This window comes from Schistocerca nitens, chromosome 9 (genome assembly GCF_023898315.1).
Source record: "Schistocerca nitens isolate TAMUIC-IGC-003100 chromosome 9, iqSchNite1.1, whole genome shotgun sequence".
In the NCBI taxonomy this organism is placed as follows: domain Eukaryota; kingdom Metazoa; phylum Arthropoda; class Insecta; order Orthoptera; family Acrididae; genus Schistocerca; species Schistocerca nitens.
In genome coordinates, this window is record NC_064622.1 from 423,041,381 (window position 1) to 423,054,162 (window position 12,782).

The 12,782-nt window shown below is 46.3% G+C and overlaps 1 protein-coding gene across 1 annotated transcript in view; it reads left to right on the forward strand.

Annotated features, from left to right (window-relative positions):
• LOC126204287 (uncharacterized) overlaps positions 1-12,782 on the forward strand; it is a 223,278-nt gene that overhangs the window by 172,833 nt on the left and 37,663 nt on the right. Inside the window, exon 6 of the mRNA XM_049938674.1 lies at positions 7,769-8,193. Coding sequence (XP_049794631.1) covers positions 7,769-8,193 — 425 coding nt within the window. The remainder of the gene's footprint in view (positions 1-7,768; positions 8,194-12,782) is intronic.

Consider the following 12,782-nt stretch of genomic DNA (forward strand, 5'->3'; position numbering starts at 1 on the left):
AAACAACTATACTTGGTGGTAACTTCAATATGCTCTCGATGTGTTGGCAAAGAAACAGCGTAGGTAAAAAGTCACGAAGGTGCTATAACTGCAAAGCCTTCCTCTGTCAGAATATGATACACAAGAAAGGAGAAGAAAATAAATAAAAAAGTTGTTCACACTTATAACACTTTCGTGACTTCTGGCTCACACTGCGCATGTTTAAAGTCGAAGGTAGGCATAAAACATCGTCCGAAATTGTACTAAGTGCTTTCTTCTAAAATTATTGCAGGAGCCCACTCGAAGTGTAAATGGTTGTTCTCTTCGCAAGAAATAATCTTGAGTAAATAGGGTGCATCATGACGAATACAGGATTTTATGAGCAATAGACAAATCCACGAATCGCAGACGCAAAATAGTCTGCCTGCTGCTAATCTCCAGTGATACCGAATAATGTAGAACCTTTTAAGGAGTGTATTACTTGTTCTCGGATGGCAGACGCAAACGTGAAGACGTTATGATGTGCTCAGTGCACAATACTGTGATACTCCCTTCTGTTCAGTGCTGTGTGGTCAACCAGAATCTTCCCTCAAGTTGCAGTGCACTCGAAGACCGGTCCACTCTCTCGTCCTAATGCCCCAAAAATCTAGATACTGCACGATTCGACCATTCGGCCGAATGGGGACTCACAATGAGGCCATTTTCAAACTCTTTCGCACGGTGGTAACGCTGTCACACACGAGCACTCGGCGTTTCCGTTTCATTCGTGGAAATTACTCAACATCTGACGCCGTTCACTCCGCTCATATGAGGTCTGTTCCAAAAATTCCAAAACATTCGTAATTTCGCGCCAATGGCGTGTTGGAGCGAAATGCGGTTGGAATACCTGCACGCGCCTATGTTTAATGTGTAATGGCCAGAAGTTTCATTGTTGTATGTCTGTCAGTTACTGTTCAGTGCTGTATTGAGTAGCACGTTATGTCGCACAGTTTCGGAATTTCCAGATGGCATAGATAGAGGAGCAACGCGCTGCATTAAATTTTGCGTGAAGCTCAAGAAAACTTTTACAGAGCCACATCAGATGATGAAGGAAGCCTACGGTGATAAGTGATTAAGCCGTGCTCGGTGTTACTAATGGTTCACTCGGTTTAAAAATGACCGGACGGAAGTTAAAGATAACGCTCGTTCAGGACGCCCTTTAACGTCTACCGATGACGCTCATGACAGGAATGTCAACGAAATTGTGCGTGCCAATCGAAGGCTAAAGGTCCAAGAGATTGCAGAAGAATGTAACATTTCGGTTGGATCATGTCATGACATCCTGACACAGCATCTTGGAATGTATCGTACTGCCGCCGAGTTCGTCACGCTGCTTATGAAAAACCTTCACCTCGCAATCTGTGAAGAGTTTTTGGATGGCGCAAATGAGAACGAGATATCCCTTAAGACAATTATAACTGGTGATCAGATGGGGGTCTGAGGCTATGAAGTTGAACCAAGGATCAATTTTCAAAATGGGTCGGAAAACGTTCTCCAAAACCAAAAGCAGCTCGTCAGGTCAGGTCAAATTTCGAAGCCATTATAGTTTTCTTTGAATTTAAAGGATTAGTTCATCGTTAATTAATGCCACAGGGACAAACTGGTAACCGATGATACTATGGGGACGTGTTGCGACTCAAGCGTAAAAATGTGAGAAGGAAATGGTCTGAAATGTGACGAAACAGTTCATGGCTCTTGCTTCATGATAACGCACCCGCACATTCATCCCTGTTAGGGCGTGACTGTTGCACAAAAAAAGAAATCACTGGACTGCCTCATTCTCCGACTCTCCAAACCTGTCCCCTGAAGCCCAAGGTTTGAAACCCCGTTCAAAGGACGAAGATTTGCAACGATAGACGAGATAAAAGAAAATTCGCAGACAGCACTTCGCGCGATCCAGTAAGGGGCACACCAAGATTGCTTCCGGAAGTGGAAACGGTGTTGGGAGTGGTGTATCCATTGTGGAGGAGAGTATTTCTAAGGAGACATGCACAATACGTAAAAGGTAAGCGTAGAAAAAATTTGTGGAGGAAGTTCTGGGATTTTTTGAATAGATTTCGTTTACCCTACCAGGCCTAGTAAGAACACTAAACACGGCTAGCACTAATACAGTCTGGTGGCCATTCTACCTGTCACAGAGAATTGCAACTCTAATCATTTACCGTCAATGGTATGTATGTTTATGAACTTACATTGACAACCTAAAGTGCCTTCTATGTGATTCAGCTCATCCTACTAGTTCTATGCACGAACTACCCATCAGAATACTGTATTAACTGTAATATCAGATACACCAGAATGAGACTACCCTGATGCGAAGTTCCTGTGTAGACACGAGGCATTGCTTACGCAACTACATGATCTACATGATCGTAAAAAATTGAGCAACTGAGGGAGAAAAATAAACGATATAAAACTTTTTAAATGTCAACACACTGAATTCTCTCTGGACGCACATGTCGGCTAATAGTGAAAGCGTTTATACTTTTACATATATCAATTTCCAAATTTCACAGCTGAATGAAGCTGCGTGAAAAATATGAGTCTAGAAAAGAAAATTTGTCATGCTGCCTGCACTCACTGCTTGTCGTGCTTGAACCAGGCGGTCGACGGTGTGTTTATGTGATTATGCTTCTGACGTTACGTAAGGTAACTTGACTGCTTACACCTACATCACTAGTCTGTAATTCACACTTAGCAGAGGGTTCATCGAACCACTTGCAAACTATTTCTCTACCGTCGCACTCTCGATAAGCACAAGGAAAAATCGAACACACAAATCTTTCCGTGTGAGCTCCGATTTGTCTTATTCATTTACGATAGTCATTTCTCCCTATGTAAACGGGAGGCAAAAAAAAATATTTTCGCATTCAGAAGAGAAATTTGAAGATTTAAATGACCTGAAAAGATCTCAGTGCAGTGCCTTTGTTTTAATGATTTCCACCCTAACTCTCATGTCGCACCAGTGTAACTCTCTAGCGATAATAGAACAGTTAGTCTTTGGCTTTTTTCGCTGTCCTCCTTCAGTCCTACACGGTAAGGATCGCATACAAAGCAGCAGTACTCCAGAAGAGCAGGGGTAAGCGTAATGTAGGCAGTCTCGTGGTGCCATTTTTCAAGAGGACAATGCTCGTCCTCACATGGCGTGTATCTCCATGAACTCTCTGTGTGATGCTGAGGTACTCCTTCGCCCATCAAGATCCGTAGATCTGTCCCCGTTAGAACTGGAGTGGAACCAGTACAGAAACTCAATCCCAGTGCCAGTATTCAGGATGTCAAGGAAAGGACCACTTACAACAGCCGTGGGCCAGCTTGCCTCAGGAGAGAATTCAAAGGCTGTGATATCCTTCGCTATGGAATCAGTTCGCGCATCCAGGACAGAGGGAATGCAACATCATATTGACAAGTATGCTCATAACGCGAAGTTCTTTGTATATTTGACTCGACTCTGTACTCATTGAAATCACGTCTCAAGCCCTATCGACCCGTGAAGCTCCACAGCAGTTCCTTCTCCTCCTCCCCCCCTTTCTTGTCAGGCAGTATACATGCGGGCTGTCCACAGAATTCCAGTTTCAAAACGTTGTAAAAAGAGAACCACTGCTCAGAATGACCTCACATTTGAACGGCATATTATTGTCGCAGGGGGAAACATCACGGAACAAAAAAGTTAACGAAAATTTACCAATAAATGATACCGTACGCGTCTTAACGTGTATGGAGTCGGCTACAAATGATAGATGAATCGCGATACGACGCCTATGGTTTGAGTTGCACATTGCACCACCCGTACTGTTCTATGTATATGACTGCGCAAGTTCGGCAGTCAACAGTTGTTGAGCGGGAAAAGTCGGTTTTTAAGTGTCGTGAGGCAAAAACAGCATAAAAAGCAAAATTACATCGGTTTTGTCGTAAGACTTGTGCAGGATATGTTCAACATGGTGTCCACCATTTTCTGACACAAGCTGAAGTCGAGAAACAGCATGTTCCACAAGAGATCGCAGGGTCTCAGAATGCGTTGCGAAATGCATGCTTTCAGTTCAACTATGTTCGAATGGGAGCACTGAACACAACATCTTTCAGATAACATCGCAGCCAGAACTCACATGGATTAAGATCAGGTGATATGAACGGTCAGGATTTAGAGAGATATCACCTGGCAGTTCTAACATTTCCGAAATGCCTCTGCAGCAGCCGCTTCAGTGGCTATGCAATACGTAGCGGAGTGCCACCTTGCATAAAATAGACCCTATCGTCACAGCCACGCTGCTGAAGGGCTGGAATGACGCTGGTGCGCAAAAGACTCTCATGGCGTTTACCAGCGACGCTACAGGTAACAGGACCCGCAGACTCATCTCCTCGAAGAAATACAGCCCTACTATAAACGATGTCGTCAACACGCACGACAAAGTCATCTGTGCAGAATGGAGTGGTACCTGATGATGTGCGTGCGGATGTCCCCTTGCTCATATTCCGCAGTTCTGCGTGTTGACACTCCCTTGTAGAAGGAAGTAGGCCTCGTCTTTCCACAGAATGTTGCATGGCCATTAATTGTCCACTTCCATGCGAGCAAGAAATTCCAGAGTTTGTCTTGCTGCCGGCCGCTGTGGCCGAGTGGTTCTAGTCGCTTCAGTCTGGAACCGCGCGATCGCTGCCGTCGCAGGTTCGAATCCTGCCTCGGGCATGGATGTGTGAGATGTACTTATGTTAGTTAGGTTTAAGTAGTTCTAGGGGACTGATAACCTCAGATGTTAAGTCCCATAGTGCTCAGAGCCATTTGAACCATTTTTTGTCCTGCTGGCAGGTCAGCAGGGACCACCTCCTGAGTTATTTCGTATGGATAGCAATGTAGGATGTTTGTAGGGTTTTATGCACCGTGCTCGCAGGCATGTCCAATGCTGAGGGAATACACCGTGCACTACATGTTTGTACACCAACGCTCCACCCGTCCTGCAATGCTGTGGCCACATCTTCGACAGACGTCGGATCAACTGCTTTCCTCCCGCTGCCATATAGCACTTCAAAAGAACCTGTCTTTCCGACTTTTGTAATCAGTTTCTCCAGATACTTAGCAGACATCGGATCAACCCCGGTTTTCATATCCTAAGTGTCTGGGACTTCTACAAGGCTACTGGCACACAGTCACAATTCTTGTAAAAGAACCTTACCAGCAGCGCCGCGGGCCTTCATGGTGACAGTTATGTTGGGCGTTTCGGGCGCAAAATGAGGAACAGCCGTGTGCGTGCATCTGTTGGTGTGCAGACTCTGACGCTTACAGGGCCTTCCATTGTTCAAATTTTCACGGTTTTTTCCTATTTTGGTGACGTTTTCCCCTGCGTCAGTTATACGCTTTTCAAATTTGACGTCATTCTGAGCGATCTCTTTGTATAACATTTTGAAGATGGAATTTTAATTACGAACAACAATTTTTGGCCGCTGGGCAGCGTAACGTATATGCGACCAATTCCGCAGCAGCAGCGGCTAAAGTTTATTATTACTAAGAATGAATTTAATAAGAAGGAGTTTGTTTGGATCCTGTTAACTACTAAATAACTTTAGAGAAGGGATTTCATTAATTACGTCTATTTAAAAGTTCAGGTTCATCATGAACAAGTATTACTAATAAGAATAACAAATAACATATGTCAATAATGACTGAGTGTCAGATGAACAAATTATTTCAATTTCAAAGTTACATTAACACTTAGTAACCACAGCATATTACTTAGATGTGGAGAAGAATTATACAAGGTGTTACAAAAAGGTACGGCCAAACTTTCAGGAAACATTCCTCACACACAAATAAAGAAAAGGTGTTATGTGGACATGTGTCCGGAAATGCTTAATTTCGATGCTAGAGCTCATTTTAGTTTCTTCCACCTACGCTCAATGGAGCACGTTATCATGATTTCATACGGGATACTCTACCTGTGCTGCTAGAAAATGTGCCTTTACAAGTACGACACAACATGTGGTTCATGCACGATGGAGCTCCTGCAGATTTCAGTCGAAGTCTTCGTACGCCTCTCAACAACAGATTCGGTGACCGATGGATTGATAGAGGCGGACCAATTCCATGGCCTCCACGCTCTCCTGATCTCAACCCTCTTGACTTTCATTTATGGGGGCATTTGAAAGCTCTTGTCTACGGAACCCCGGTACCAAATGTAGAGACAGTTCGTGCTCGTACTGTGGACGGCTGTGACACAATACGCCATTCTCTAGGGCTGCATCAGCGCATCAGCGATTCCATGCGACGGAGGGTGGATGCATTTATCCTCGCTAACGGAGGACATTTTGAACATTTCCTGTAACAAAGTGTTTGAAGTCACGCTGGTACGTTCTGTTGCTGTGTGTTTCCATTCCATGATTAATGTGATTTGAAGAGAAGTAATAGAATGAGCTATAACATGGAAAGTAAGCGTTTCCGGACACATGTCCACATAACATATTTTCTTTGTTTGTGTATGAGGAATGTTTCCTGCAAGTTTGGCAGTACCTTTTTATAACACCCTGTATAAGGAGGCTTCTTTCACTGACAAGCAAAACATGGGATTATTGTAAACTCGGACTAACAATCAAGAGCCTAACCCTGCAGTTGCTTTTGTGCTATGCTTGCGAGTTTTACCTCGAATTCCATCTTCAAGCGTAGTTAAGCCATTTAGATCTCTCCTCGCTATATAAATGAAGTCAGGCGTTGAGTGTGGTAAGAAATGGGTTCAAATGGCTCTGAGCACTATGGGACTCAACTGCTGTGGTCATAAGTCCCCTAGAACTTATAACTACTTAAACCTAACTAACCTAAGGACAGCACACAACACCCAGCCATCACGAGGCAGAGAAAATCCCTGACCCCGCCGGGAATCGAACCCGGGAACCCGGGCGTGGGAAGCGAGAACGCAACCGCACGACCACGAGATGCGGGCAGTGTGGTAAGATCTGCCATCACTGACCGAGCTCTCGACTGACACTACTCTTCCACTCTCGCAGACAGACCTCGTCTCACAAGAATAGAATCGCGCTCCAATATTTCGATCTCTGTTACTATCGATATCTGCGTGCTTACACAATGGAAAGAATAGCGTTAAGTTGGATATATTGTTTGTGGTGTCACTGCCAGACACCACACTTGCTAGGTGGTAGCTTAAATCGGCCGCGGTCCATTAGTACATGTCGGACCCGCGTGTCGCCACTGTCAGTGATCAGACCGAGCGCCACCACACGGCAGGTCTCGAGAGACTTACTAGCACTCGCCTCAGTTGTACGACGACTTTGCTAGTGACTACACTGACGAAGCCTTTCTCTCATTTGCCGAGAGACAGTTATAATAGCCTTCAGCTAAGTCCATGGCTACGACCTAGCAAGGCGCCATTTGTAACATTGCATGTATCTAAAGAGTCTCACTTGTATCGCCACAATCTCCAGATGGCTCATCAAGAACGATGTATACAAAGGATGGATTAAAGTTAAGTATTTTAGAAGCTACGTACTTTTCTTTATAACATTGATTACGTATCCTGTTTCAGACCTCACTCCATCCTTCGTGAGTTAGCGCGTGCATCTTGGCCGCCTCTTTCAATTAGTGTGCGTAGTGTTGGCAAGTCTGCCGACACTACATTGTTTAATGTAATGGAGAGTCCTGACACACTGCTTACAACAGGAGGGAGCGATATCACGAAGATCCAGATCACAGTGTGGTATTGGCGGGAAGTTTTCCGTGTACTTGAGTGCAGCAGCGTGGCGTTTTGTGCAGGGGCGTACGCAGAGCGGCTGGGCCACTCGCCCGTGCTGGCGGTGGTGATGCGCGGCGGCCGTCGGCAGCTGGACTGCCACGGCTTCGTGTGCGAGCGCGCCGAGGACGCGGTGGTGGTGGCGGCGGCGCTGTACCAGGCGCTGGTGGCGCACCTGCAGCGCGAGGGCGCGGGCCGCGGCCGGCAGCCCACCAGCCGGCTCGACGGCGTCAGCTACGCGCCCGCCGCCTCCAGCGTCGCCGGCAGCAGCGAGGCCGCCCCCTCCGCGCTGTCCGCCGCCTCGGAGCCCGCGGACCCGGCCGCCGGGCGAGAGCCGCCGCCGCCCGACCAGGAGGCCGCGCCGCCGCTGCCCGCGCCCGTCCGCCCGCCCCGCAAGAAGAGGTCCTCCGTCTCTTCCGCCAGCGAGGACGGCGAAGACGCCATCAAGGTACACCGTCGCTGTGTATTTCTTCCCATGCTACTGGGGCCCATAGTGCTCCACTCACAAGGGGAGGCCGCCAATTGTGAAATTCAGATTCGATTCATACTGCGCATAATGAAAGCTCATGGCCAGAGGTGTAATGTGGCAAAGCACCAAGATGCACTTCTCAGCCGTTGTCGAGAAAATCGACGGTTAAAAGAAACCGTTGCGGTGAAATACTCTCTACGATTACTAATTTTCTACAGCGTTGTAGCGCAGCGGTAAGCACTCGGGTTCGTAATCCGAAAGTTGCCGGATCGAATCTCGCGTCATGCAACGTTTTTTTTTAGTATTTGTTTTTTGTAATTCAAATATATATATATATATATATATATATATATATATATATATATATATATATATATAATTCCCGGCAATCAGTTGCAACAATTATGCATATAATAAGTTGTTGAAAGTCGTTTGTCGTGGAAAAACTGGCGACTTCGAACATCATTATGTTTTCTGCAAACAAAGTTGTATTTCACAAATGTTATTAATTGTCTTCATAATGTTAACCACGTATAGTTAACTGAAGACGTAGAAACGATATTCCGAAACGAATACGTATAGCGTAAGTCAAACGTTCGAATTAGAATAGAGACCCCACGAACACAAATTCGCTGTGGCAGGTATGAAATATAAACTCCGTTACTCGCTCGTCACACTTGAAGAACTGACGTTGAATGGGCCGAAACGAGCCGCCGCATAACTAGCGTAGTTACCTGCTAACTTCGAAAGAAGGTATATGCGGTCCCTACCGCAACTTATAACATCGTCGGAAATCAGTGCGGACGGGAGAGCTTTGGTACACCCTGTTAAAAAAACTGAAAAATGGAGGCGGTACAATTGGAGAGCGATCCGCCTTCACCAACATGCATAAGCAATTCATTAATAGTATATATATATATATATTGCAAAAAACTAATAATAAAAAAAATTGCATGGCACGAGATTCGATCCAGTGACCTTCATATTACGGACCCGAGCGCTTACCGCTGCGCCACGACGCTGTAGAAAAATCATTCCTCGTAGAGAGTATTTCACCGCAACGGTTTCTTTTAACTGTCGATTCTCTCGACAATGGCTGAGAAGTGCATCTTGGTGCTTTGCCACATTACACCTCTGGCCATGAGCTTTTATTATGCGCAGTGTGAATCGAATCTGAATTTCACAACTGGCGGCCTCCCCTTGTCAGTTTTTTTTTTTTTCTTTATTGTCATGTGTTCACCTTATACAAAGGCGGGCTGGCAGTGGATACATCTACTCCGCTCTTCAGCCACAATAATTACAATAATAGAGAAAAAGAAGACAGAAAAGTAACAAATCGGTGGTTAAAAAACAGGAGATACCATAAATAAAAACATGAAGCCGTTCACACTCGACGAAAACACACGAAAAACTGTCGGCACTGCACACAAACACTGACGAATGAGACGGTACAAGTGAACGAGGAGCGTGGCGGTGGAAAACACTAAATCACAATCACGATGGCACAGACACTAAACTGATGGCGAAGATCTCTGGCGCGCGAATGTCCACTTAGCGTGTGCGAGTCCGGGGACCTGCCAAGAGGGGAGGAAGGTGGTGGAGGATGGGGAGGGGAGAGCAGAGATGCTAATGGCAGGGGAGATGAGGGGAGGAATGAAGGTAGGAGGGGGTTGGGGAAGCCTGGGGGAGGAAGGGAGGATGGAGGGAAGGAGAGAGAAGGGAGATAGGGGGCCCTAAGGAAATGACACAGGAAGTGCGAGGGGAGGATCAAAGTTGGTAGGAGGGGTAGATGGAGGGGAGGAGGGCATCATCAGGGAGGGGGAGCTGGCGGAAGTCACCTTGGGAGACGGTAAGGAAGGTGGAGAGATGGAGAGCAGGTGGGACGTGGAAATACAGGCGCGGCAGCAGACGGGGGTGGGAGTAGCCGGCCGCGGTGGCCGTGCGGTTCTAGGCGCTTCAGTCCGGAACCGCGGGACCGCTACGGTCGCAGGTTCGAATCCTGCTTCGGGCATGGATGTGTGTGTTGTCCTTAGGTTAGTTAGGTTTAATTAGTTCTAAGTTCTAGGGGACTTATGACCTAAGATGTTGAGTCCCTTAGTGCTCAGAGCCATTTGACGGGGGTGGGAGAGGATGGGAGAGACAAGCGGGTGAGGGAGGTGTATAGTTTACGGGAGGTGTATAGGATCCGTATCCGTTCGAGGAAGAGGAGGAGGTGGGGGAACGGAATAAGATCGTACAGGAGCCGCGTGGGGGAGGGGTGACGGATACGATAGGCGAGGCGGAGAGCATGGCGTTCAAGGATTTGAAGGGATTTGTAAAAGGTAGGGGGGGGGGGGGGGGGAGCGGAGATCCAGGCAGGATGGGCGTAGCAGAGTATAGGGCGGATGAGGGATTTATTGGTGTGGAGGATGGTGGAGGGGTCCAGACCCCACGTGCGGCCGGAAAGGAGCTTGAGGAGACGGAGTCGGGAGCGCGCCTTGGCTTGGATTGTCCGGCTCCACTCAGTCCCCTTAGCCGGAATTATCGTCCTGCACCGCCCAGCTCTCATGCTGTGCAGTGAGGCCGCAGACTCTGTTGCTCGTGCAGCACGACATGGAGGTAGGACCTCATGAAGATCTTTTGTACTCTTTCTCAGTCTAAATGACAGCTGCATTACACTTATATACAGGGTGGTCCATTGACAGTGACCCGGCCAAATATCTCACGAAATAAGCGTGAAACGAAAAAACTACAAAGAACGAAACTCCTCTATCTTGAAGAGGGAAACCAGACGGCACTATGGTTGGCCCGCTAGATGGCGCTGCTATAGCTCAAACAGATATCAACTGCGTTTTTTTTTAATAGGAACCCCCATTTATTATTACATATTCGTGTAGTACGTAAAGAAATGTGAATCTCTTAGTTGGATCACTTTTTTCGCTTTGTTATAGATTGCGCTGTAATAGTCACAAACGTATAAGTACGTGCTATCACATAACATTCCGCCAGTGCTGACGGTATTTGCTTCGTGATACATTACCTGAGTTGAAATGGACCGTTTACCAATTGCGGAAAAGGTCGATATCGTATTGATGTATGGCTATTGTGATCAAAATGCCCAACGGGCGTGTGCTATGTATGCTGCTCGCTATCCTGGACGACATCATCCACGTGTCCGGACCGTTCGCTGCATAGTTACGTTATTTAAGCAAACAGGAAGTGTTCCGCCATATGTGAAACGTCAACCACGACCAGCAACAAATGATGATGCCCAAGTAGCTATTTTACCTGCTGTCGCGGCTAATCCGCACATCAGTAGCCGACAAATTGCACGAGAATCGAGAATCTCAAAAACGTCGGTGTTGAGAATGCTACATCAACATCGATTGCACCCGTACCACATTTCTATGCACTAGGAATTGCATGGCGACGACTTTGAACGTCGTGTACAGTTCTGCCACTGGGCACAAGAGAAATAACGGGACGATGACAGATTTTTTGCACGCGTTCTATTTAGCGACGAATCGTCATTCACCAACAGCGGTAACGTAAACCGGCATAATATGCAGTACTGGGCAACGCAAAATCCACGATGGCTGCGTCAACTGCAACATCAGCGACCTTGGCGGGTTAATGTATGGTGCGGCATTATGGGAGGAAGGATAGTTGGCCCCATTTATCGATGGCAATCTAAGTGGTGCAATGTATGCTGATTTCCTACGTAATGTTTTACCGATGTTACTACAACATGTTTCTCTGCATTGCAGAATGACGATGTATTTCCAATATAATGGATGTCCGGCACATAGCTCGCGTGCGGTTGAAGCGGTACTGAATAGCATATTTCATGACAGGTGAATTGGTCGTCGAATCATCATACCATGGCCCGCACGTTCACCGGATCTGACGTCCCCGGATTTCTTTCTGAGGGGAAAGTTAAAGGATATGTGATATCGTGATCCACCGACAACGCCTGACAACATGCATCAGCGCATTGTCAATGCATGTGTGAACATTACGGAAGGCGAACTACACGCTGTTGAGAGGAATGTCGTTACACGTATTGCCAAATGCATTGAGGTTGACGGACATTATTTTGAGCATTTATTGCATTAATGTGGTATTTACAGGTACTCACGCTGTAACAGCATGCGTTCTCGGAAATGATAATTTCACATTGGAACAACCGAAATAAAATGTTCAAACGTACCTACGTTCTGTATTTTAATTTAAAAAACCTACCTGTTACCAACTATTCGTCAAAAATTGTGAGCTATATGTTTGTGACTATTACAGCGCCATCTATCACAAAGCGAAAAAAGTGGTCCAACTAAAACATTCATATTTCTTTACGTACTACACGAATATGTAATAATAAATGGGTGTTCCTATTAAAAAAGAAAACGCAGTTAATATCCGTTTGACCTATGGCAGCGCCATCTAGCGGGCCAACCATAGCGCCATATGGTTTCCCCCTTCAAGCTAGACAAGTTTCGTTCTTTGTAGTTTTTTCGTTTGACGCTTATTTCGTGAGATATTTGGCCCAATCACGATCAATGGACCACCCTGTACAATGGTTTTATGCATAT